Here is a 26,138-nt window from a genome sequence, read left to right on the forward strand (position 1 = left end):
GACAGGAGGCGGCATGGAGCTCACCAAGTGCTCAGTCCAGACCCACCACGGCACTCGACCTGTAATCTATACATGTAGGACTGCAGGCTGAGGAGCTCACCTCTGGTCACAGCTGGGGGGGGGGGGGGGGGCTTCATGCCCTGGGACGGTCCTGGTGGACAGAGGGAGGAGCTGGGAAGGCTGGCCCACAGAAGTGGTGGAGGGTGGGGTGTCAGCTGCCGGCTGTATTTTTGGATGTGGGATCTCCTGATTTAAGCAAGCAAGCTGGAATAAAGATGTAGTGTGAGCTAGTGAAGCAGGGGGGGGCACGGAACAAGGAGCATGCTGTGCTGAGGAGAGGAGAGGGCTGGACGTCCTGGCTCAACCGACGGAGCGGGCAGACGGAGATCTGGGGGGAGAGCTGAGGGGGAGACAAAGACGGAGGGTCTACCGGGTCAGGAAGGTAAGACTTATAACACGCTCAACACTAGGACAATGTCTAATTATGATGCTCGTATGCTCCAGCCGCTCTAAATGTCTGCAGGACATGAGATAAGCTATCAGCTCTAGACTGGGAATGAAGCAAGTCTGTCAGGAAGCAGCCTGGAAAAAGACGGCGGATGAGTGACTGAAGTGAAAGTTTAAGAAGCAGCGTTGAAGCTTAGTTAGAAAACCCAGGACAAAGAGTAAAGTGTGTTCAGACTCTGAATGTGTTTACAATGTGAGCAAGAGAAAATATTTTTCCTGTCTGACGCTGAGTGTGTGAGCTGGACCTGCTGCTCGTTCCTGCTTTCACTTGTGGAGGCAGACAGTCAGAAACCGCTGCTCGTTCCTCGAGTGAAGGTGAGGAAGACGAGGACGGCATTTGTCAGGAAACTAAGGCTCTGCGCTTTAAACGGGTCAACCTAGGTTACCTTCACTCACCAGCAGTGAAAGCATCAGCTTCAGGCTCCTCCTCAAGTGTGATGACTTAGCCACTAACAGTCTGTTCAGTTCATGGGAACTGGCTACTTTCATGTGCTGTCACCCACCTTCCTCCTCCATCCTCATCACCAGCCAGCCGGTCCCACGGCCAGGCCTGTGGTTCCGACAGCCTCCAGCCCATCAGCCCTGTTATGACCAGCCGACACTATTGCAGATGTCGCTGAGTTGAGTTTCGGTGGATTCTTCCTGGATTGTGTCACCAACGTTCTTCGGAATTGTCCTCACTAGACTGTGATGGGCTGGTCTGTGTCTCCAGGCAGCGCAGGTGCTGTTAATGCTGTTTGCTTTATTAAAACGTTTCATTTGTCATTTTGGCCATGAAGTAAAACTTGTCAGCTCCTGTGTGAGTCTGGGAGCGTCTGAACATACAGGGGTGGGTTCAAAGCCCCCGACCAGCCCCTCTGGTGTCGTGGCCTCTAATCAGCCGGGGTCTGGTGGCCTCGGGGCATCAGGCCTCCACCTGACATCACAGGCTGCTTTCTGGTGGCCACATATTGTGCTGGGGGAATATTTGACTCTGTTAGTGAGAGACACATCAGACTGTTAGCAGACTTTATGGATGAAGTGAAACACAATACGATGCTGCAGTGGAATCAAGGAAGAGCCCGTTTTGGTTCTGACATTGTCCTAATGAACCTGAACTGACATGTGTTGACACACGTTTCGTGTTTGCTCCCAATCGCCTGTTTGAGCGTCACAGACCGTCTCTGTGTCTGCAGAGAGGCCTGATTCCCTGCCAGCATGTAAACGTGTACGTCCTCAGACAAAACAGAGCTGTGTGTAATAATGCACAGTAAATAGGTCTTTCCTGAGGGAGCCCGGCCAGGTGGGGGCAGGAGGCAGTGCCATGAATTGTTGCTCTGTTTGGACCCGTCCTGAACACTGGCCAGACTTTAATTAGGGCTATTAACCCAGAGAGAGGCCGGGCAGCGCCAGGGGGGCTGCTGGGATGAAGGAGAGGACAAGACCATCAACCCAGGACCTTGGCTTTGAGAGACGACGTGACGATGAAGCTCAGGGAGCGACTCATAGGATGCTCCTGTTCGCATGTCTCAGTCTGTGTACGTTCTCTCCACTGTTTGCAGCTGCTGACAGGTTTTGCTTTTCACGCGGTACCAGAACTACAGACACATGCTCCTATCTGAAGTAAAGTCTCCACTGAGCTGCACGCATGGAGAACCTGCATGTTCTGGGCTGATGCATGTTCCCAGTCTCCCCATCACGGCCTCCGTGACTGTCTGTGTCTCCCTCCAGATGCCCTCTCGCTGCAGGAACATCCTGAACATCGTGGTGACCACCCTTTTCGCTGCCGTGGTCCTCTTCACCATCCTGCTGGCCTATGTCACAGGTTTGGTACATTTTATTTCACAGTCATAGAGAAGCATGTACGTGAGAATTCAGACGCCTGACAGTCGTGCTTGTTTGTTACGAAGGCTACCAGTTTATCCACACCGAGCAGCACCACCTGTCCTTCGGCCTCTATGGTGCCTTCCTCTCCCTCCACCTCTTCCTCCAGAGCCTGTTTGCCTTTCTAGAGCACCGGCGCATGCGGGGCCCGGCCCGGCCCCAGCACCTCCGTCGCTCCGTGGCCCTGTGCATCGCTGCCTACCAGGAGGACCCAGACTACCTGAGGAAGTGCCTGCGCAGCGTGCGGCGGATCTCCTTCCCCGGCCTTAAAGTGGTCCTGGTGGTGGACGGGAACCGCCCCGAGGACCGCTACATGATGGACATTTTCCAAGAGGTGATGGGCGGCGCCGAGCAGGCCGGCAGCATGGTGTGGAAGGGGAACTTCCACAGCGACGGGAGCGGACAGGGACGTGTGGGGAGTGGACAGAGGGGCACGGTGCACAAGGAGGAGGCGGCCCGGGTCGCTCGGCTGGTCACTGGCTGCCGCTACGTCTGCGTGATGCAGGAGTGGGGAGGGAAGAGGGAGGTGATGTACACGGCCTTCAAAGCACTGGGCGACAGTGTGGATTATGTGCAGGTAAGGACCACAGTCACACTGAACACAGACTCCATGAACGTACAGTATCTTTAATAACAGTAAGAGACCTGATCTGTAGCCTCCATTTTTATTTCACAATTTATACTCTTTCTAAAGTATATAGAAGTGTAGATGTTCCATTCCGACCCTCAGTGAAGTTTTATGTTGTTTTTAAAACATTAAATACAGCTTTATACAGTTTTACAGTTTTGCTTTTCATTACGATAACATAGAATACTTCACTCAAGGTTCAAGTTTACTCTCAAGCAATTGAATTGTTGTTACTTAGTATTTTTAGAAAATTGAAACCCATTTGTGGGGATGCCCTGTGTTAAAGGGTGGTAGCAGCGCCCCCTTCTGGATGAGGCACAGACCTGTCCAGCCTCCCCTACTGAGTTTTCGGTTTTAGCGCGATCAGTAAAGTAATCATGTCACAAAAACATCGATAAACACATTAGGCAGATTGTACAAAGTCATGGTGTAGAATGAATACGTCTGAAGGCTGCAAACATTATACTGGAGACAAAATGTGAAACAGAAAAGGGTTACGCCTTGAATCAGCCCATTGACAGTTTCAGCATCGGGGGGAGGCTCCCCCGCTGACGATTCACTTCCGGTTTCTCGCCATATTAGATCAGCAAATGCACAAATTAAGCCATTTTTACTCAGGAAAATTGTAAGATAATTAAAATTATAGGAAAAAAATTATGACATGTACAACACGGATCAATAGACAGAAATACATTTTTATTTTACGTATTTTTAGTCACAATACCATACGTTTTAGTTATGGTATTTTCAGGCGAAGTGAGGCACAGCTACAAACAATCACCCTCAGCTTCATCTCAAATGTGTGTCTGCGTTAAAGTGAAGGGATCACAAACAATACTGTCATCAATCCACTGCAAGACGTTGGTTGGTAATTTATGCCTCAGAACTTTACCACTTTCAGATGAGCAACCAAGTGATTGTTGGGGAAAACACAGATGGAATTTTGTCATAAACAAAAAAAACAGCCCAGAATAAGTTTGAAGGTTCTCTGCTGCAGAGAAAACCTTTCTCAGACTACACCATGCTGAGAACACAACAAATCTAACACACTTTGTGGCCCACGGTCGGTTCTGGTTGTAATCTTTGAGTGTTCGGTTCTCAGACTGACAATATCACATTTTAGCTCCTACCCTGACTGTGTGTTTGCCCTGTGGGAGGCAGAGGTAACCAGAGAGAAGCCCAGAACCAGGACCAGCTCTGTACCACTGTGCCGCCTTAATAATTCAACAATGAATATGTCAGGTTTTGGGTTTATTTCCGGTTTTATTGGTATTTCTGTTTTTACCTAGTCCATGTTGCTGCCAGTTTTCACTTCCGGTCCACATCACTCCACCTGCTGTGTTCTCTGTGCCTTTCTGTGCAGCTGGAGGCTCCGTCAGCAGCCTTTCATTCTCACGGATGTCCACACCTGCAGCTCCAATCTGACCCGTAGCTGTGTTCTGTGGGGTTTGTGTTTGACCTTTGACCTGTGTGTCCTTTTTCAGGTGTGTGACTCCGACACAGTGTTGGACCCAGCATGTACCATAGAAATGCTGAAGATCCTTGAGGACGATCCCATGGTGGGAGGAGTGGGTGGAGACGTACAGGTATCTGGACTCAAATACAGCCTTTCTTTTTTCTTCCTGACATCGTTGGACCCATTTTTGTGTATCTTGCATCTTCCAGATCCTTAACAAGTACGACTCCTGGATCTCCTTCCTCAGCAGCGTGCGCTACTGGATGGCCTTCAACATTGAGCGGGCCTGCCAGTCCTACTTCGGGTGCGTGCAGTGCATCAGCGGCCCGTTGGGGATGTACAGGAACTCCTTGCTCCAGAGGTTCCTGGAGCCCTGGTACCACCAGACCTTCCTTGGCTCCAAGTGCAGCTTTGGCGACGACCGTCACCTCACCAACCGGGTGCTCAGCTTTGGCTTCAAGACCAAATTCACGGCGCGGTCGCAGTGCCAGACTGAGACGCCGACCCAGTACCTGCGCTGGCTCAACCAGCAGACTCGATGGAGCAAGTCCTACTTCCGCGAGTGGCTGTACAACGCCCTGTGGTTCCACAAGCACAGCCTGTGGATGACGTACGAGTCGGTGGTGACGGGCTTCTTCCCGTTCTTCTTGGTGGCCACTGTGATTCACCTGTTCTACCGCGGGCGTCTGTGGAACATCCTGCTTTTCCTGCTGACTGTGCAGCTGGTGGGGATGGTGAAGGCGACGTACGCCTGCTTCCTGCGCGGCAGCCTGGTCATGATCTTCATGTCGCTCTACTCCCTCCTCTACATGTCCAGCTTGCTTCCAGCCAAGATCTTTGCTTTGCTCACCATCAACAAGGCCGGATGGGGCACGTCCGGCCGCAAGAAGATTGTGGTGAATTTGATGGGCGCTGTGCCGGTGACGGTGTGGGCGCTGGTGCTGCTGGGAGGCGTGGTGTACACGATCTACTGTGAAACGCAGGAGCCGTTTAGCGAGACAGAAAAGGCCCTGCTGATAGCAGGGACGGTGCTTTACGCCTGTTACTGGCTCATCCTGCTGGTGCTCTACCTGGCCATCGTAGCCAAACGCTGCAACAAGAGGGAGGAGCAGTATCACCTGCCCTACGCAGAGGCGTAAGCCTGCTAGCGGAGGAGTCTGGTCTATGACTGGTGACCGAGTGCTGCTAGAGTGATGAGCTGCCAACCAGGACGTCACTCACATCTTCTTCACTGGTGCAAAAAACAGGCGTGAATCTGATCTCTGAGCAGCAGGACTCTGGTTCAGTCCAATCAGAGACACCAGTGTCCATTTATACCCACAGTCAATGGTGCTTCCCGTCAGGAAACCAACTGACATGTGTTTGTTGTCCAGTAGTCAATCAGGAAATAATTAAAAATGTACGAGTTGGGTTCTGGACTCACACAGTAACCACCAAAAAGGAACAGAATAAGAGACAACCTGAAAGACAAAGAGAGAACAGAAACTGCTGGAGTCCAATGGCTCAACTTACACATTACGTTAAAGGTGCAACAGAGGCATCTAGTGGACGCTGTCTGAGCATTAAAGGCTCCGTAGCGTCCACCGTCCGTTAGCAGCAGGAAGTGATGAGCTACAGTAACCACAGGTCACAGCTTCAGTGTGTGACTCACTTATGTGTTACCAAAGCAGCACAATCAGCATTTTCCAGCTGCAATGTCTGAAATGATCTCCAGCGACACTGACCCTGAAGCACAGATACAAGCCTGCCACTGACTGGAGGTTACAGCCTGGACACACACCCACAACACACACATGAATATTCTGTGTTCCATCCCACTGCACCAAGAGGCGTAGTTGTTATGTAGGAGTAGTTACTGGTTTCTGTACCTACGACCCTGAACCAGGAGAAGTCCACGTGATGCTTTAGCACTGACTGAGCGTGACCCGTCTGCAAGATCTGTAGAAGATGAGAGGTTCCCTTATCCTCGGTACTCGCAGCTGGACGTGTCCAGAGCTCACACTGAGGCTGTTTGTCTGCTTAATATTGAACTATTTTGGTGCTGATGGACAAATGAATCACTTACTGTTGTATTTGTGGCCCAGTTTTCAGTGTCCAGGCGCTGGTTGGTTGTAGTTATTACAAATCTTACATGTGTAGCAATGCTGCCAGATTCAGGTTCATAGTTTCATAGTGAACGTGTCCGTTTTTTACTAAATGTAATTGTTTACATTCATTCAGCTCTGGAGTGAAGACCAAAGAGGCTTCTCCTGAGCTTTGCTTTCACTCCTGATCTTGTGTTTTCCACTTTCCAGTCGCTAAACGTTTCGGCCTCATGAACATCATTCACATCCACAGAGACTCCAAGTTCAAACTGTCAGTGTTGGAAGTTTAAAAAGGTCATTAACAGAGAGCTGCCTCAACCTGCTGCGTTGCAACTTGTTTTCCATCACAGGGAACTGGAATTTTCCTGTTGTTAATGCTGCTTCCGCTTTCGGACACAGTCGTCCATTCATAGCAAAAGGAGACTGCGCTCAGATTCCATGGACTTAATGCCTTGATGCAATGGTTGTAATGTTTTGTATTGTTACTTTAGGAGCTGAACATTTTAAACAATAAATTGGTGTGAACCAGCATTCTCAGAATCTGTAAATACTCCTGTGATGAGCTTTGAGTTCAGTCTGGGTCAAGATTCCAGTGTGTACACATGACTGGTAGCAGTTCAAACGCAATGGATGAATGTGTGACTACTGTACCTGCTGTACAACTGGATTTATAGCTCAGGGTTAGTGTGATCTGAAACCACTATGACGCTCTAACTTAGTGTCCACAAAGGGCCAAAATGGAAAATATTGTCTAAGGCGTTTTGATATCTACTGTATCCAGGTATGGGGTGCCGAATGTAAAAGGAGCACCTATAACTAGTTTTCTCACATTTAACTAAATGACACAACATGTTTTCTCACATTTAGTTAAATGTGCAAAAGTCTAAATGTTAAATGTAAATGTTAAATGTTAATGTTAAATCTTAAATGTAAATGTTAAATGATCGCAGAGTGCAAGACTGAATATTCATTAATGTGCAAGTAGACTCCACCCCTACCCTCAAACAGCGCTTGTCTCAGATCAGAGACACAAATTCAAACAGTGTGCGCAAACCCCGCCCACATCTGACCTGGAAACTTTTGTTTTTAGCGTGGACGTAACTTCAGCTAGCTAATAAAGTTAGCTAACTAATTCTCCACCGGCGCCACAGAAATTCCATTTAAACCTACTTAACTCTCCATTAATGTTGTTTACGACAGAACAGCAGTTTGAAGCGGAGCCTCAGCCCGCACACCTGCCGTTACAGCCCTTTCAATCTCCCCCAACAGGAGGGAGGAGGGAGTCAGAGCTGGCGGCCATGATGGCTTCGACTTCAGGTTTCTCTCCAGTATTGTCGTCCACCGATCCAGAGTCAGATGTGGGCGGAGCTATGCGTACTGTTTGAGGTGTTTGAGTCTGCGTCACGGATCTAGGATAATAGGGGGTGGAGTCTACTTAAATATTCAGTTCGATCATTACATTTACATTTAACATTTACATTTAACGTGGGCGGCACGGTGGTGCGGTGGGTAGCACTGTCGCCTTCTGGGTTCGATTCCCGGCCCTGGTGCCTTTCTGTGTGGAGTTTGCATGGGTTCTCTCTCCGGGTTCTCCGGCTTCCTCCCACAGTCCAAAGATGTGCATTAGGTTGATTGGACTGGTTGATGGACTCTCTCCATTGCCCGTAGGTGTGAGTGTGTGCCCTGCGATGGACTGGCAACCCGTCCAGGGTGTACCCTGCCTCTCGCCCATAGCTGGGTTAGGCTCCAGCACCCCCCGTGACCCCGCATTAGGGGTCATTAGGGAATAAGCGGTTTAGAAAATGGAAAATGCATATTTAACATTAATATTTAGACTTTTGCACATTTAACTAAATGTGAGAAAACATGTTTTGTCATTTAGTTAAATGTGAGAAAACTAGTTATACAGTCCGTATAACTACGGTCCGTGCATGAAGTCCAATTCATTATTCATGTGTAAAATGAAAACTGAATAACATCTTTTTATGCTGTGTTTCGTTTCCGGTAAAACACATTTGCGATATACTGATTTACTCATTCTCCTTTTTCTCTACTTTCAAAACGAAATAAGAAAAAGTGAAACCGGGGGCGGGCCAGTCGACGGACTTTCACAATAAAACGCCCAACAGCATTTGAAGCGCAACATCGACAACTATTTGTAACTCTTGAAGGATTGCGGTCATGTTTTGACACAGAATAGGACCCACATTGTTAACATTAATCAACGTAACAATTATTTATTTGAATCGTCTCAGTGCTGACAACTGTTGATTACGTTACGACACATGGCGTTTGCTAAAGGAATGACAGGTCAGTCAGCTCTCCACCATCGGGTCACTTACAGAATCACCTGCCAACAAAGCTAAGGTTTCGGGGCATCCTGCTTCACTAGACTGCAGAGATATAATTCTGTGACCCGACGGTGGCGAGCTGACTGACCTGTCATTCGTTTAGCAAACGCCACGTGTCGTAACGTAATCGACAGTTGTCAGCACTAGGACGGGCTAAATAAATAATTGTTACGTTGATTAATGTTAACAATGTGGTTCTCATTGTGTGTCAAAACACGACCGCAATCCTTCAAGAGTTACAAATATTTTTCGATGTTGCGCTTCAAATGCTGTTGGGCGTTTTATTGTGAAAGTCCGGCCACTGGCCCCGCCCCCGGTTTCCCTTTTTCTTATTTGGTTTTGAAAGGGGAGAAAAGGAGAATGAGTAAATCAGTATATCGCAAATGTGTTTTACCGATTTACGGAAACGAAACACAGCATAAAAGTCGTTATTCAATTTTCATTTTACACATGAATAATGAATTGCACTTCATGCACTGACCACACACAGTGGGATCATGGCTCTGATGCCTTTAGCTGCCAGATGAGACCCAAGAAGCTGCAGACGTTGGCTCGTTAGGCCTCCAGCTCACCTGTCACCTGCCTGGATCTGAGCAACACAAACACACAAGTATTTGCTACTATGTGGCAAAACATCTCATCATCCCTTCATCATTATTCAGGTTTTTATGTTGAATCTGTCAGAACTGTAATAATTCTAATGTGTTTATTACTGAGGTCACAGATGATTGAGTCCAGTTGTAGTAAGTTATAAGATGGCTGTAATGTCATGGCTTCATACTGCACCTAATCTGCACCTGATGTGAAAACTCTAATACTGACTCCTTCTCTGGAAAGGTTTGTACGAAAACATTGTGACGTGTCTCATGGCAGTAAAAAAAAAATGAATCACCCCTCACCTGCATGAAGTCACAGTGAGGGAAAGAATTTGAAATGACCAGATGAGGGACTATGTCACAATCAATGAGTGTGCTTTACATTTATTTGAATATATAATAATATATATGTTTTTAATATTATTTTGTACTTGACTTCAGGACAAAAGCTCATGTCCTAAAGTCATGGTGTAAATATCTAACCTAGTAATTGTTTATTCGATTTCAACGTGAATATATGTTTACTTGTTGGTGAAAATATTTTGTCAGAATAGAAAAAGAACAAGCTATGAACTTGAAGATGTGCTGGTATTGTATAAACGCCGCGCTCTAGTGGACAACGTCAGTCAGTGACGCATTTGTTCATAGAGGAAGGTTTGTGTGACGTGCAGGTACAAGGGAGTTTTTTCTTTATTATATAACCGATGATCTGAAGGAGACCATGAACATGTTTACATTAAAATATTTATTTTTACTGAGATATTGTTTATTGTCTGGACCTTCAACATATAGTTTAATCAAGGGCTCGTGGCGTCATCGTAAAGAGGGGGAGGAGCCAATAAAACGGAAAGGGCTGAGTTTAACTTCCTTATTTAGAGAAAACAGGATAAAAAATATTTAAACACCAAAAAGAAAGGTTGAGGTGAGTGTTTAACAATATTACAGTTACTCAGTCTGTTTATTAGTGTAGAGGAAGAAAGACTGCGGCCAAATGAGATGCTGTTCGCTCTTTCTTGGTCAAATCAGCCGTCGTTATGGATGAAGTGCGTGATGCAGTAATATGGATTAAAATTAGCGGTGGTAGTAGTCCATGAAGTACTAAGTAGTACTGTGTTTGCAGCACAATGCAGTATCATAAGTTGATATTTGCTGTAGTAGTAGTCTATGAAGTACTACCCTTGGCAAAAAAAAGTAGTACACACAAGTACACTATTTGTATACTTGGTTTTAAACTAAAAAGGAAAATAGTATCTCTTAAGTTCACTTTTAAGCACACATATATTAAGATATACCACACTAAAGTATATTTAAGTGATCAAGTATACTTGGTTTAAAGTATAAAAAAGAGGCAAAGTGATTTTCGACTAGATTTGTATTTTTTCTCAAGTATACTTGATATATACTTAAACTGATACAGTACACAGAAAAAGTCTAAATATGTTGGTAAATGAGTTATGAGTTAACTGAATGCATAGGGCAAGAATACTATCATGGAAAGTGCATAACGAGCTACATGCGCAGTGTGCAGATATTTGATGTGCACATTTCAGTTCAAAGCCAAGAAAATTCTTGCTTAAATCCAATGAATCATCTTTTAAGTCATTCTTCTCAATTATTTTCTGTTACGCCCCCCGCAGGTAGTAGTAAACATTTGCACCCGTCTCAGAATTTGATAAAAAGCAAAATTCAAACCTTTGCACCAATTAGTTGCTGTTAATCTTCGCTACGCTCCCTTATATGATTTCAACAGTTCGTCGCTTGCTGGTTTATTGGAGTAGCGTTCACAAAGCGGGACGATTGTTGGATCGACACCAAAGCTTGCAGTATCGCCCACCACTAGTATAGACTCTCAAATCATTCAATGTTCCTTTAACCGTGTTATGACTCGGCACTGTTACTGATCCTTGGAGCCGTCTGTATTCACAAGTTGAACCCAGGGACCGACTTTCCACTTACTCATAAAGTCTATACATAAATCTCCAGGCTCCTTTTCTTTTTTAATTCTAAACATTTCTAGATCTACAGGACGCTTCATCCTTCATAGTGGAGTCTTTGGCCAAAATATAGTTGGACAAACCAGGTTTTATGTAATATTCCCTGTGTATGTGCTGCATCAGAGATTGTGGTTCTAAAGCCCAACTGACCACCAGTTCAGTCCACTGCATCAGGGGGACCTGTTTGTTTGTGAGGGGGGTGGAACAGTAGCAAACACCAAAGGTTGAAAAGCCAGATTTGTAGGAGTTCTTAGTGTTTTTGTGAGTCTGGAACACATGTTCACACTCAGAGAATAAATCTCTAAAGTAACCTAATTCAGGTTCATTTAATCTGCATAAATTCAACCAGAAGATTACTGAACAACTCACCCTGTTGTTCATCTGGTTCAGTTGCTCCAACTCTGGTCACTCGTCATTCAGCTGTTGGAAGCAGGAAGCAGCATTTTGGTTTGTCCATCACTACAGGATCTAAACAAACTGACGTAAACAGTGTTTGGAGTTGAACTAGAATCAGTCTGACGCTGTTTAAACGTTGCTACTTTTGTTGCTACGGAGGCAGCTGAAATCAAACCAGGACTGAGGAGCTCTGCTTGTGAACTAATCCCATCTGTAACATGTCACTTATCACTTATCATCACTACGTGCGTTGAACTCTTAGTTTTTCTGCTGTTGTAGTAACATGTTAAGACTCTGAACCAGTGATGGATCAGCTCCTGTTTCAGCCTCAGTGACTCCTGTGACGTCAGACAGTCTCTGAGCAGCCTGTGAGCACAGTGTCTGTATTTAAAGAGCTTCACTGTCTGATACTGTTTGTCACATGATAGAAAACTGTAGAGAAGCAAAGTGTTTAACATGAGTCAGTGTTTGCAGCCCAGTCACTCTAAAATAACATGAAACTCAGAATTCAGATTCGTCCAACATCAGAGTCCTATTAACAAAGACACAAAATCTGTGAGACTCTGGACTCAGATTCACTTTAATACAAGTCACAGGGGGTGTTTAGCTCTGGACCTTTGGCTTTTTCAGAAGATGAGAGTTTGTGTGGAGGAAGAGGACGGAGCAGAGTCTCCAGGATCCAGGTGTGTGTCTATGAAGAAGGACTCGTCCAGATGTGAGCCTCCATCATTCAGTTCTGAACCTGGAGCCTCAGACACAAAGTAAGAGACAGTTTCTACTAAACTGACCTGATGGAGGATGATGACAAAATGTTCTGTTCATAGATTTCTATTGATGATGCAGAGACTGTTTCAGACTGAGATGGATCTTATTCTGGGTTTTCTATCCTCCAACTACTGATGTTGGTTCTGCAGTGAAACCTCAGAACCTCCATGTTAGAATTTACACTTCAACCGAATCTTCACGTCTTTTTATCCTGATGCTGACGTCACTCTAAACATTTGAACTGTTCAGCGTCTGAAAGCTCTGACTCATTAGTAAGTAGAGTAATGTGTGAGATGCTGCTCTATCACAGTCTTTAGAGTTGTTTAACCTCAGTTCAGACCCGAATGAGCCGAGCTCAGCAGTAGAACAGTAGAGAACAGTAGCTGCTGTCTGTAGTGGAGGCTTTTACCTTGAAGGAGCTGCAGGAAAAGCTGAATGTGTATAAATCCCAGCAGATCAGTAAATGTGAGACAGGAAAAGCAGCTGATTAGTGTTTGTGCAGCAGGAGAGTTAAAGCATGAGGAACTACTCTGATGCCGAGTTCGGACGGAGCAGTGGGTCACGTTTCGTGGTCTCTGGACCATCTGAGCTTCTACAGTGTTGGACTCATAAACTCGCTGAACTAATGTGTTGACAGAGAGAAGAAGAGGAGCCGTGTTCCTGTGGAGGAGCAGCCGTCCTGCTGTGCTGTGTGCTGTCCAGTCTGTATCAGTTGTGGACACTGGTTCTGCAGACAGTGCATTGCCTCATACTGGGACCAGTCTGGACGATCAGGAGACTCTTCCTGTTCCCAGTGTGTGAAACAATCCAGGACCAGAACTGGACTGCAGACGGACCGTCAGACCAGCATTGTCCAAAGTGAGACTAAACATGTGTCTGATGATGTCATCGTTTCAGCCAAACTGACTTTGATACTGTACGATCACATTTGTTCTCTGTATTATCATATTTCTGACATTTTCTAAATCACTGAATCATTTCTGGGTCAAAAATAGGACAACTGGGTCTTTTAGTTCAGTCTCTGTTGTTGTTTCTTTTGCTTTCAGCAGATGTTGCTTTGCAGGAGGCTTTAGATGAACATAAGCTCAGTCTGAGGAGCAGATGTGAACGTGTGACTGAAGGAGGTGAAACAGGAAGTGGAGTCCTCCTCACCAGCATCTACACTGAGCTCTACATCACAGAGGGACCGAGTGAAGAGGTGAACACCCAACATGAGGTGAGGCAGTTGGAGACAGCTTCCAAGAAGAAGACCCTCCATGAGGCTCCCATCAAGGTCCACCACATCTTTAAAGCCTCCTCTGACCCACACAGACCCATCAGACTGGTTCTGACCAACGGCGTCGCTGGCGTTGGAAAAACCTTCTCTGTGCAGAAGTTCACTCTGGACTGGGCCGAGGGCCGGGAAAACCCAGACCTCAGTGTTGTGGTTCTGCTGTCGTTCAGGGAGCTGAACCTGATCAGAGATCAGCGGCACAGTCTTCTCACACTGCTCCATGTTTTCCATCCAAAGCTCCAGAAGGTCCCAGCAGAGCAGCTCGCTGTCCTGAAGCTTCTGTTCATCTTTGACGGCCTGGATGAAAGCAGACTCTCACTGGGCTTCAGCCACAGGAAGGTTGTGTCTGACGTCACACACAAGTCATCGGTCAACGTGCTGCTGACCAACCTCATCCAGGGGAACCTGCTTCCATCCGCTCTGGTCTGGATCACTTCCCGACCCGCAGCGACCCATCAGATCCCTCCTACATGTGTGGATAGGGTCACAGAAGTACGAGGCTTCACCAACGCCCAGAAGGAAGAGTATTCCAGGAGGAGATCCAGCCACGAGCAGCTGTCCAGCAGAATCATCTCACACGTCAGGATGTCTAGGAGCCTCCACATCATGTGTCAGATCCCAGTGTTCTGCTGGATCACTGCTACGGTTCTGGAGTACATGTTGACTACAGAGCAGAGAGGAGAGCTGCCCAAGACCCTGACGGACCTGTACTCACACTTCCTGCTGGTCCTGACCCAGAGGAAGAGGAACAAGTACCATGAGGGACATGAGACCAGTCCACAGGAGCTGATGGAGGCTGACAGGGAAGTTCTCCTGAAGCTGGGGAGGCTGGCGTTCAAACATCTGGAGGAAGGAACCATCATGTTTTACCAAGAAGACCTGGAGCAGTGTGGTCTAGACGTCACAGAGGCCTTGGTTCACTCAGGAGTCTGTACAGAGATCTTCAGGAGAGAGAGTGTGATCTTCCACAAAACAGTCTACTGCTTTGTTCATCTGAGTGTTCAGGAGTTTCTGGCTGCTGTTTACATGATGCACTGTTACATCAGTGAGAAGGAGGAGGAACTGGAGAACTTCCTAAAAGAATCCAAACACAGAGGATCAATCTTTACAAAGATAAAACTGTTGTTTGTGAGTAAAACAAATCAACACAATGATGAGCTTCATCCTAAAACTCTCTCATCCCTGGATGAGTTTTTGTGTAGAACCATGTTTAAATCCCTCCAGAGTCCAGGTGGCCACCTGGACCTGTTTGTTCGCTTCCTTCATGGCCTCTGTCTGGAGTCCAACCAGAGAATCTTAGGAGGTTTGCTGGGTCACACAGAGACCAGTCCAGAAACCATCCAGAAAATCATCACCAACCTGAAGGAGATAAGGAATGATGAAATCTCTCCAGACAGAAGCATCAACATCTTCCACTGTCTGATGGAGATGAACGACCACTCAGTCCATCAGCAGATCCAAGAGTTCCTGAAGTCAGAGAACAAATCATGGAAGGAACTCTCTCTGATCCAGTGCTCAGCTCTGGCCTACATGCTGCAGATGTCAGAGGAGGTTCTGGATGAGTTGGACCTTAACCAGTACAGCACATCACTGGAGGGACGACGGAGACTGATTCCAGCTGTGAGGAACTGCAGAAAGGCTCAGTAAGTCCAATCTTAATGTGAAGCTAAACAGCTGGAGACGAGTGGAGCTCTCACCTACGTTGTCACACAGAGCAACACATCCAGTTGATATGAGAGCCGCTACTGTACAGCCTCATCACGTTAAACACACATTACAGCTTCACCACATCTGGACACGTTGACATTCCAGTGATGTGACAGGCGCTTCTGTCCAAACTATCTGCTCTTCATTACATTGATCACGTTGACACAAGGTTCAGACCACACACTTTGTGATGGATGAGACCAACTGAGCTACAGCTGGTTCAGCATCAACATTCATTAAGTCAGTTCACATTTATAGACTTTATATTTTCTGTCATCACAGACTTTCTATCTGTGGACTCACAAAAACTCACTGTGAAGTTGTGGCCTCAGCTCTGAAGTCTAACCCATCACATCTGACACTTCTGGACCTGAGTGGAAACAACCTGCAGGACTCATCAGTAAAGGTTCTGTGTGCTGGACTGGAGAGTCCTCACTGTCGACTGGAGACTCTGAGGTCAGTGTTTTTCCTGGTTCATGTCTCAGCGGCAGTTTTTCAGCTCGTCGCTTCAAACATCTCCACTTCAATCTAGATTGAAAAGAGGCTCATGTCAGAAACCTGCAGGAATGATTGACTGTTTGTTGTGACTTTAAAGTCTATAAAACTCATGGACAGAGTTTGTGACATTGTTTCTGCCAAATTCACCTCTAAATGTGACACAGCAGCAGAGACTCAGAGTAAATCATGTCTCCACCTGTTTGAAGGATCTTTAGTGGCGTCTGATTCGTCTCCATCAACAGATGACACTTCAACCTGTGTGTGATGCTTCCTGTCAGACAATCATGTCACTTTGTAGAGACACAAGCAGGAAACAGGAGCATGAATATGAGGCTGCAGACATGTTGCTACACAAGGTTCTAGGTTCCATGTAGGACCAGAGGAGAGAACATCTATCTGACTGGAACCAGTTCTAAAGATGATTCACTTCATCAATAACGGTCAGTTTGGAGTTTGATCCAAACATTATTCTGAACATTTTCCATCAGACGACGCAGAATAGTTCAGATTTAGAGTGTCGTGTTCGAAACTAAAGCCTTTAAGTTTTGTATTCCAATCTGACTGAGCTTTTTATAAATCCAATAGGTGTAAATTATCCTTTAGATGATAAAATTCCAAATATATAAATTCCAGAGATTAAATGATAAATCACAAAAAGAAGAAAAATGAACTAAACGCACAGTTTTAAGGTTCCAGAAAATTAGTGACTTCCCAAAAAGGTGAAAAGTTAAAACTCCCAAAGTGTGGAAAATAAACTAAGTCTAAAGCAAGATCCCAGTCCCAGCCGCAGGGTCTCAAAAAATTACTAAGTCCAGAGCAGTCAGATCCAGGGTCGACAAAGTGTTTATTCCACAGAAAAGTGACAGAAGACAAGACAGACTGAGGATTTATGGTCATCATATCACCTTATAAACCTGTTGCTCACGGGGTGGGATTCAGTGATCACTGATCTCCTTAGCTGGTTTTTGACGTTCGGTCAATAGAGGATTTTCTGTGTGTTTCTGTAAACGTGTCACGTGTCCAGAACCTGAGAAGAGCTGAAGTCACAACGTCTGAGCTGAAGCAGCACCATGTTGTCATTAATGTTAATGAGTCTTTGTTACTGATTTAATCTGCATTCTGTTGGTTCTGATGTTTGGACCTTCTAGGTTCCAAACTTCTACTTTCTGAGGAGTCTTCAGCTCCAAACACATTATGAGACACTAAATGGTTTTAACTGACTCTTTGTTTTCCACTGTTTCATCTTTGATTCTTTACTCAGATTGTTTGACTGCAGTTTGTCAAAGGTCAGCTGTGATTCTCTGGGTTCAGCTCTGATGTCCAACCCGTCACATCTGACAGAACTGGACCTGACCTTCAACAACCTGCAGGATTTAGGAGGGAAGCATCTGTGTGGTTTTCTGGAGAGTGGTCACTGTCGACTGGAGACTCTGAGGTCAGACTCCATGTTTTAGTTCTGTGTGAGCTTAATGTGATGTGAATGTTGTGATGACTGTGGTGGAAATTTTCCATAAAGAAGCAGATGAGAGAGTTGTCCTTTTGTGCGATTTATTGAAATAATAAAGAACATAAAATCAGTGGGGAAAGCAAATAAAAAGCATGGATGTTGATCGTGCACATCAACAAACCAAAAACCAGCTGGGGAGATCAGTACACACACCACAAAGGTGTGATGCAAAGAGCCCCCGCTCCTCAAGTTGCTTCTGCCTTTTAGCTTCTCTGTCCGACTAGGGTGGAATGTCTTTCTAACCCAATCAAATTACATGCACCATCTCCTCCCTGTCGCAGTGTGTGTGAAGATATTTACATTCTCACACCTGCATCGCTGACGGCCAACTATCTGTGAGAAAGGAGCACCAAGTCTCAACAGACAGAGACACAACTCCCCAACCTTGGGTTTGGGAGCTAGAGTTGAGAGTCTATCAGGCAGAGACAACCATTGAACAATCTAGGTGAAATGTCAAATGCATACAGTACAGTAAGACAAAACATAAGATATTAATTGCAGAACATAAGTCATAAATCGTATAATAACTGCATAGAAGTAAGGAAGACACAATTTTTCCCATAACATGACACACAAGGCTGATGTTTTACTGATGAACCCTGAGGGTCTTCATGGTAAAGTCTGTTTTCTTCTTCCGTAGTTTTTTCAGTTCTGTTTAGTTTAAGTTTGATTCAGTCATTTCATTATTTTATTTCATCACTGGGAATAAAAACAAAACCAAGTCTATTGAGTCAGAAAATATTAAATCTATGATCAGTTGCTGATGCTGCAACACTTTTCTAAGGCTCCATCATGTTGGTTCTGGCCTGATCTGATTGTTTAACTCTCCATCTGTTTGACTCTGTTAAATGTTTCCTCAGTATAAAATGTTTCTCTGACGATGTTCAGTCAATAGAACATTGTCTGTGCATTTCTATAAACGTGTCCAGAACCTGAGTCGGACTCATGAGGATCTTTAGTAGAAGCTCAGATAAATGTGTCAGTACAACATGAGTGAGTCCAGATGGAGCCAGTGGTGGAGTTGCAGAGTTGAAGAGCTGAAGTCACAACGTCTGAGCTGAAGCAGCACCATGTTGTCATTAATGTTAATGAGTCTTTGTTACTGCTTTAATCTGCATTCTGTTGGTTCTGATGTTTGGACCTTCTAGGTTCTAAGCTTCTACTTTCTAAAGCATTTAAACAGCTCCAAACACACAATGACACACTGAATGATTTCATCTTTGTTTTCTACTTTTTCATCTTTGATGCTTTACTCAGATTGATTGGCTGCAGTTTGACAGAGATCAGCTGTGATTCTCTGGGTTCAGCTCTGAAATACAACCCGTCACATCTGAAACATCTGGATCTGAGTGACAACAAGCTGCAGGATTCAGGAGTGAAGCGTCTGTGTGGTTTTCTGGAGAGTCGCCACTGTCGACTGGAGACTCTGAGGTCAGACTCCATGTTTTAGTTCTGTGTGAGCTAATATGATGTGAATGTTGTGCTGACACACAAGGCTGATGTTCTACTGATCCACACTAAGGGTCTTCATGGTAAAGTCTGTTTTCTTCTTCTGTGGTTTTGTCTGTCCAGTGTTTACTATGATCAGCAACACTTTTCTAAGGCTCCGTCATGTTGGTTCTGAGCCAAGGTTTCAAACCCAAGATGCTGTAATCATAAGTTCTGAATCTTCTTGTGTGACTTTTTTCATCAGTTTGACACAATTGAATGTTTCTTCAGTATAAAATGTTTCTGTGATGATGATGTTTGGTCAAGATTTTCTTGTGCGTTTCTGTAAGCGTGTCACGTGTCCAGAACCTGAGACCTTCTAGGTTCCAAACTTCTACTTTCTGAGGAGTCTTCAGGGCCAAACACATGATGAGACACTAAATGGTTTCAACTGACTCTTTGTTTTCTACTGTTTCATCTTTGATTCTTTACTCAGATTGATTGGCTGCAGTTTGACAGAGATCAGCTGTGATTCTCTGGGTTCAGCTCTGAAATCCAACCCGTCACATCTGAAACATCTGGATCTGAGTGACAACAAGCTGCAGGATTCAGGAGTGAAGCATCTGTGTGGTTTTCTGGAGAGTCGCCACTGTGGACTGGAGACTCTGAGGTCAGACTACATGTTTTAGTTCTGTGTGAGCTTAATGTGAATGTTGTGCTGACACAAGGTTGATGTTCTACTGATCCAGACTGAGGGTCTTCATGGTAAAGTCTGTTTTCTTCTTCTGTGGTTTCGTCCATCCCGTTTAGTTTGATTCAGTCCTTTCATTATTTTATTTCATCACTGGGAAAAAAACTAAACCAAGTTTAATAAGTCAGAAAATGTCAAATCTATGATCAGTAGTTGATGCTCCAACACTTTCTAAGGCTTCATCATGTTGGTTCTGAGCAAAATATTTAAACCCAAGATGCTGTAATCAGAAGTTCTGGATCTGCTTGTTTGACTCTTTCCATTAGTTTGACTCCATTAAATGTTTCCTCAGTATAAAATAGAAAGTCAATAGAACATTTTTTGTATGTTTCTATAAACGTATCACGTGTCCAGAACCTGAGTCCGACTCATGAGGATCTTTAGTGTAAGCTCAGATAAATGTGTCAGTGAGTCCAGATGGAGCCAGTGGTGGAGCTGGACCAGTCACCAGTCCATCACAGGCCCAACACACTTTCCATAGGTCTCAGTGTCTGTCTCTGAGTCAGCGGCTAAGCAGCTGGACTTCAGGTCTTTGGACTGTGACAGGAGGTGCAGAACCAAAACAGAACCCACACACACACACACATGCACATAAAAACAAGGTGGCACTAAACAGGAGCCAGTCAGTGAGTGTGTGTTTGTTCCCAGTGGGACCAGGCATGTCCATCCTGGTTGGAAACTCATTCATCACATTCTTCTTCTTCTGCAGTTTGTTGACTGAGATGAAACCTTCAAAAGTTACATACCTGCATTTCTCACTGATGTTTGTGAAGCAGTTGCAGAAAATGTACAGTGTTGGTTGGTTTCAATTCATCACTTTATCACAAGAATTAGAGAAAATCAGTTTTAGTTTGTTTCAGTCGTTTCATTATTTTTATTTCATCACTGAGAAGAAAAAAAATCATAGAAAATTATCACAACACACAGCTTCTCTACTGATTCCAGATGAGACTGTGTCAACAGCAGGTTGTGACTGTGTGATGACATCAACAGGTGTATGAATGTTGTGCTGACATGTGGAGGATGTGTAGAAACTGAGATCATGACGACACAACAACACAAGCACAAAGTCACTCTGCTCATTTTAGACTAAACATCAGTGATCAGGACAAATCTGACTCATTATTAATGCTTTGATCCACATCTTTGATTCTTTATTCAGATTGAAGAGCTGCAGTTTGTCAGGGATCAGCTGTGATTCTCTGGTCTCAGCTCTGAAGTCCAACCCGTCACATCTGACAGAACTGGACCTGAGTGAGAACAACTTGCAGTATACAGGAGTGGAGCCTCTTCTTGACCTGCAGCAGAGTCCTGACTGTCGACTGCAGACTCTGAGGTCAGTAGAGGTTGGAGTCAGTCTGTATTGGACTAAACCCAGTTAGTGTCACAGCAGCGATCCAGTGTTCCTAGTAAAGCTCCAGCGAGACAGTGGTTGTCACTCATCAAAGTGTCGTAGCATCAACACTAACTACTGATCAGGTTCATGTGTCACAGCTCTGAGATCAGTCTGGCTGAACCATGGTTCCATGTAGTAACCATGTGGTGCTGGTCCAGAGCAGAACCTCTGCTGAAGTCCAGTCATCACATCTCTGTCTGCGTCCTTCTGTCATTAGTTTGCTCCAAAGCTTCTCATGTTTCTGTGTCAGCTAATGTTTCAAAGCAGAGGAGATGTTGGTCACCACACAGCGACTCTGTCTGTAATGGACCAACAGGAAGTCGTCTCTAAAGCCATGACTCAGCACTTTGTTTTACTTTAGACTGGAGTGAAATGTGCAGAGTCAGCAGACTTGATGCTTCATTCCAAGAGGTTAAGATGAGGTGAAAGCAAGCTGCTCCACTTCTGCTCTGAACACGACTGTAGTCCTGCTGCTCTTTGTCCTGGATGTGACAGATGATGAAGGGAGTCTCTGTAGACACTCACTGATCTGCTCTCTGCTCTCTCATTCTCTCTGCAGCTGGTTGACGTGGGAGTTTGTGTGTATAGGGTACTGACTGGTCCATGTTACTGGGAACAGAGCTTCATCCACAACTGACTGACAGAGGAACCAGAACCAGTGGAGATGACTTTGTGTGAACTGATCTGAGACCAGCTGCTCTGTGTATAGTCCACCAGGATCATGTGGGAAATGGAGTGTGTGGTGCAGTAGTTACAGTGGATATCGAGGACAGTGACATGTACTGTTTGAATACAACTTGTATCTTTCTGTTTTTTTACATCCTTCATTTAGGATCAAGGATAAAAAGCTGTTGTTTAATATAATGATCTAATTTCCTAACCAACATGTTAGAACCCAGAATGTGAGCTGGGTCTGGGTGGACTCTTCCAATTATGGGTTCTGTTTCCTCATCTCCTTCCTCGTTTGTGCTGTGTCTCTGTGTGTGTGACTGAGTTGAGACCTTGTGTGACAGCTGTCAGTGAGTGAGTGAGGCAGTGGGGAGGATATGGAGGAAGAGCCAGCACCACAAAGACTACGCTCACATGTCTGGGAGCACTTTGACCTCATCCACCCAAAAAGGTCAAGTGTCTGATTTGTAGAGCAGCAACACGTCATCAATGCTGCATCATCTGCCTCCAAACAGCCAGAAACCACAGCTACCACAGCAGGTGCAGGTGGAGCAGGAGCCAACATGCAGCTTTACCTTTACCTTTATCATTGGTTTCTACTGAAACACAGAATCTAAATGGATCAAGCTGAGGTGGATGAGACACTGGTGAACATGATGGTGTTGGATGCAGCCTTTCAGAGGCTTCAGGGCCTTTGGACAGAAGCTTGACCCACATACTTCAGCGTGGCTTCTTCTTTGGGCTGCTTCGACGCAGTGTAATGGAAAAATTTTGCCTTTGTGCTATTTCTTATCCAACACAGTCGTCATGTGCTGGTTAGGTGTAATACTGAACATTCTTACACAAACAAATAATCTCTTGCGGCCTGTCGTACATCAAGTCTAAACATCTGATGTTCCATTTGACTGACTAATAGTTTATGATATATGTTTGTCTTTTACACCTGGACTCTGGCTCCATCCTATCTGACTCCCCACCAGACCCAAGGCTGTTAAAGCGAATGCATCTTGTCTTGGAAGCTCGGTGTTCCTTCCTTTGGATACTTCACCGTCTTGCGCAACATCTGACAGCAAGACACCTTGAGATTCTTTCAAACTTAGGCCCAGTTAAATTCTTAGGAAGAGATCTGATGTGTAGTTTAGGTATTTGATTGATTTCCACTCCAGACGTAGTGCAGGTTACATCTACAGACATTCTAAATAATCCCTCTTTTGTTGGTGTTAACTTCAGCTCAGCTGTACTCTTATCATTGGCTGCTGAGGGGGGGCTGTAACTGAGGCCCTCACACAGGCTGCATCACAGCTTGTTTCCCAATGTGAAACGACCTCCAGCGACGCATCTGACCTGTCCTGTACAGCACATGTGTCTTCTGGTCCTGAAGACAGGTTTGAAGAGTTATGATTTCACACACACACTGACAAACTGACCTCAACTTCCCTCTTTTGGGATGAACACAAGTCTGCGCTTGCGATTTCTCTTACTAACGAACAAAAAGATTTTTGAATTTTATTCTACAGTTCCACACGTCCCTCTGTGAAAACATGATGGAGACAGATGACAGGACGTGGGTCCTTTCGTGAACAGATGTCAACGGGGTGGAGACTGGTGAACGACTTCTGACCCCATGTGACGTATTTATCGACATTACATGCTTTTGTTTTTATTTTTATTTTTCAGAGGACGCTCTAAAGTAACACTCAGCCTTACAGGAAGCCCTGCTTCCCTGTGACTCACACACAGACATGATGTAGGTTTGATCAAAAGATATGAACCAGTGGTCATCACACCTAAATCTGACCATGAATTCAAAAAACAACACCCTCTTAAAGGAAGCCATAGATGGCGTTACCACAGACACCACTAAGCTACTGAAACATTGGATGCTACAGGCCACAAAGAGAGCCTGTCTAAATTACAGTTTGTTCAGACTAAGATTATTTTTCTGGGTTATTGTAATTACAGCTGATGGCAAATCCATCTCACCCAACAGAGTTGAAGCAATTTGAAACCTGCCTAAACCGTGCACGTATAAACAGCCGATATCTTTTCTAGGTCTTTGTTCTTATTGTAGGACTTTCATTCCTAACTTTACTGTCTTTGAGGCCCCACTCAGGGTTCTGATGCAGACGTCTTCATCGTCCACTTCTTCTCTCACGTGGATGTCTGAGGCTGAACGACGTTCACTGACCTCATGCTTGCTCTTCAGTCGGCTCCTACTTTGGGTCTCCCTGATCTGACCCTACGCGACCTTTCACTCAAACAGTGGATGAGAAATCAGGTTGTACGACTTCTGTTCTTTTGTCCTCATACTGTGTCTTTGATTATTTTGGAATAGAAAACATCACATCTTTTCACAGCTCGATGGCTTAGATGCAACACCACCTTACTCAACATGCTGAACATTACTATCAAGAGGCCGTCTTGAAGTCTAGTGCTTTGCTAAGACACTACTCTGCTCAGGCTGCAGAGTTGACCGCGTTGACTGAAGTTAGTAAACTAGCAAAAGGAGAGTCTGTTACCATCTACACAGCCTCCACAGACGGTCTGTGGAAGCATAGCAAGCTTTTGAAGTCTGATTGCAAACCTATCTTACATCATGATAAGGTTGCTGCTTTGCTCGACGCTGTCCTGCTGCCTACAGCTAATGCTGTTTGATGGTGTGAGTCGGACAGTTCCAGTGACAACTTTGTTTCTGCCGACATACAGCTGCAGACGCTGCTGCAAAGGTCGCTGCCCAACAACCCCTCCCTCTCCTGATCCTTGTTTTCTCTCCAACTCTCTCTATCCTTTCCTTCCTCTCTCCCTGTGCTTTTAACATTTTCTGCCTCACAGGAACGCAGACTCTGGCAGACGAATGGTTCCACCTGTAGCCATGCAGTCTGGTTTGGGCCTGATGGCAAACTGTGCCGCCCAAACACTTTTTCCCCAAAATTTAGATTTCCCAAAAAGATTTGAGAAGGACGACCCTCGTTGTGCTCACACACGCACTGAGGCGAGGCTGCGTTGACCGTTCAGCTAAAGGTGTGAGCCATGCGCTGCCTGAAGCTGCGCCGGTGAATCACACTATCAGACCATACATCTACACACACGTTCCTGAGAAAACACACACACGAGCAGCCTTGAGTTGCTGACGCTGGACGACGTGTAGAAGAACTCCAACGAACTGTCAATGCGTCAACACACAGACGCAAATCTACAATTAAAGATCTGAAAGTTATCCCACCGGTTAGAATAGAATGCCTTTATTAGTCCCACAGCGGTGAAATTCCCATCAGCAGCCAGGTTACCCGGCGCTATTCCGACAGTGGAAGCAATTGCAGTACAAACAATAATTAGAGGTCTCATCATGCGTGCGACCTCAGCAACACTCTCGTATCAAATGACACAATGCACTATGTTCAGAAACCCCAACTCTAATTCACTTCACTTAGTCTTAGGCTATCCGATCACAAAATATAATCTGATACAAATACGATTATTGACTTATTTTCTTCGCATGCCTATACAGAGGTTATTCTTGTGTAACTACCCACCAAAACAGCTACCAAACTTTTGTCCCTAAGTTACTTACATTTTATGCGAAGGTGTATTTTTGAATCTTGACTTAATACACTCACTGTTTCAATTGTAAGGGCTGTTATTATTTCAAAATGCAATGTTTGACAATTTTTATTATTTTAGTGTTTGATTAATGTGTAATCAAAAGGGGGGAATGTAATGGAAAAATTTTGCCTTTGTGCTATTTCTTATCCAACACAGTCGTCATGTGCTGGTTACGTGCAATACTGAACATTGTTACACAAACAACTAATCTCTTGTGCCCTGTCGTACATCAAGTCTAAACATATGATGTTCCATATGACTGACTAATAATTTATGATATATGTTTGTCTTTTACACCCGGACTCTGGCTGTTAAAGCGAATGCATCTTGTCTTGGAAGCTCTGTGTTCCTTCCTTTGGATAACAAGACATGATGATGCAGAAGTGAGAAAGCAAACATTCTCACTCACAGTGAGATAAAGTGGCACAAACAATTCTATTGGTGCAGAGAGACATTCCACCAGAGCCAGAGAAAGGGGTTAAAAGGCAGAGACAACTTGAGGATCGTGGGCTTTTTGCATCACACCTTTGTGGTGTGTGCACTGATCTCCCCAGCTGGTTTTTGGTTTGTTGATGTGCACGATCAACATCCATGCTTTTTATTTGCTTTCCCCATTATTTTTATTTTCTTTGTTATTTCAATAAATCGCACAAAAGGACAACTCTC

The 26,138-nt window shown here is 45.0% G+C and overlaps 2 protein-coding genes and 1 long non-coding RNA gene across 6 annotated transcripts in view; 2 read left to right on the plus strand and 1 right to left on the minus strand.

The window, feature by feature from the left end:
• LOC121202293 (uncharacterized) overlaps nt 1-11,961 on the minus strand; it is a 23,206-nt gene extending 11,245 nt beyond the window's left edge. Inside the window, exon 1 of the long non-coding RNA XR_005897803.2 lies at nt 11,849-11,961. This is a non-coding gene — a long non-coding RNA (uncharacterized LOC121202293). The remainder of the gene's footprint in view (nt 1-11,848) is intronic.
• has3 (hyaluronan synthase 3) lies at nt 122-7,069 on the plus strand. Of its 2 annotated transcripts, XM_029153282.3 has the most exons (5): nt 122-442; nt 2,218-2,311; nt 2,397-2,947; nt 4,483-4,584; nt 4,664-7,069. In XM_029153282.3, exons 2-5 carry the CDS (start codon nt 2,218-2,220, stop codon nt 5,591-5,593), a joined length of 1,677 nt encoding a protein of 558 aa, XP_029009115.1. In that variant the 5' UTR covers nt 122-442; the 3' UTR covers nt 5,594-7,069. The 2 variants fall into 2 exon arrangements, with proteins under 2 accessions (XP_029009115.1, XP_029009114.1); XM_029153281.3 differs by lacking the exon at nt 122-442 and having other exon boundaries at nt 1,191-2,311.
• LOC129604238 (NACHT, LRR and PYD domains-containing protein 12-like) lies at nt 10,293-26,138 on the plus strand. Of its 3 annotated transcripts, none has more exons than XM_055509737.1 (10): nt 10,294-10,407; nt 12,506-12,636; nt 13,278-13,498; nt 13,687-15,556; nt 15,903-16,076; nt 17,380-17,553; nt 18,883-19,056; nt 19,550-19,723; nt 20,967-21,140; nt 21,760-26,138. In XM_055509737.1, the coding sequence occupies exons 2-10, from the start codon at nt 12,509-12,511 to the stop codon at nt 21,794-21,796; spliced, it is 3,126 nt and encodes a 1,041-aa protein (XP_055365712.1). In that variant the 5' UTR covers nt 10,294-10,407; nt 12,506-12,508; the 3' UTR covers nt 21,797-26,138. The 3 variants fall into 3 exon arrangements, with proteins under 3 accessions (XP_055365714.1, XP_055365712.1, XP_055365713.1); XM_055509738.1 differs by having other exon boundaries at nt 13,690-15,556; XM_055509739.1 differs by lacking the exon at nt 19,550-19,723 and having other exon boundaries at nt 10,293-10,407.

Source organism: Betta splendens, chromosome 6 (genome assembly GCF_900634795.4).
Source record: "Betta splendens chromosome 6, fBetSpl5.4, whole genome shotgun sequence".
NCBI lineage: Eukaryota > Metazoa > Chordata > Actinopteri > Anabantiformes > Osphronemidae > Betta > Betta splendens.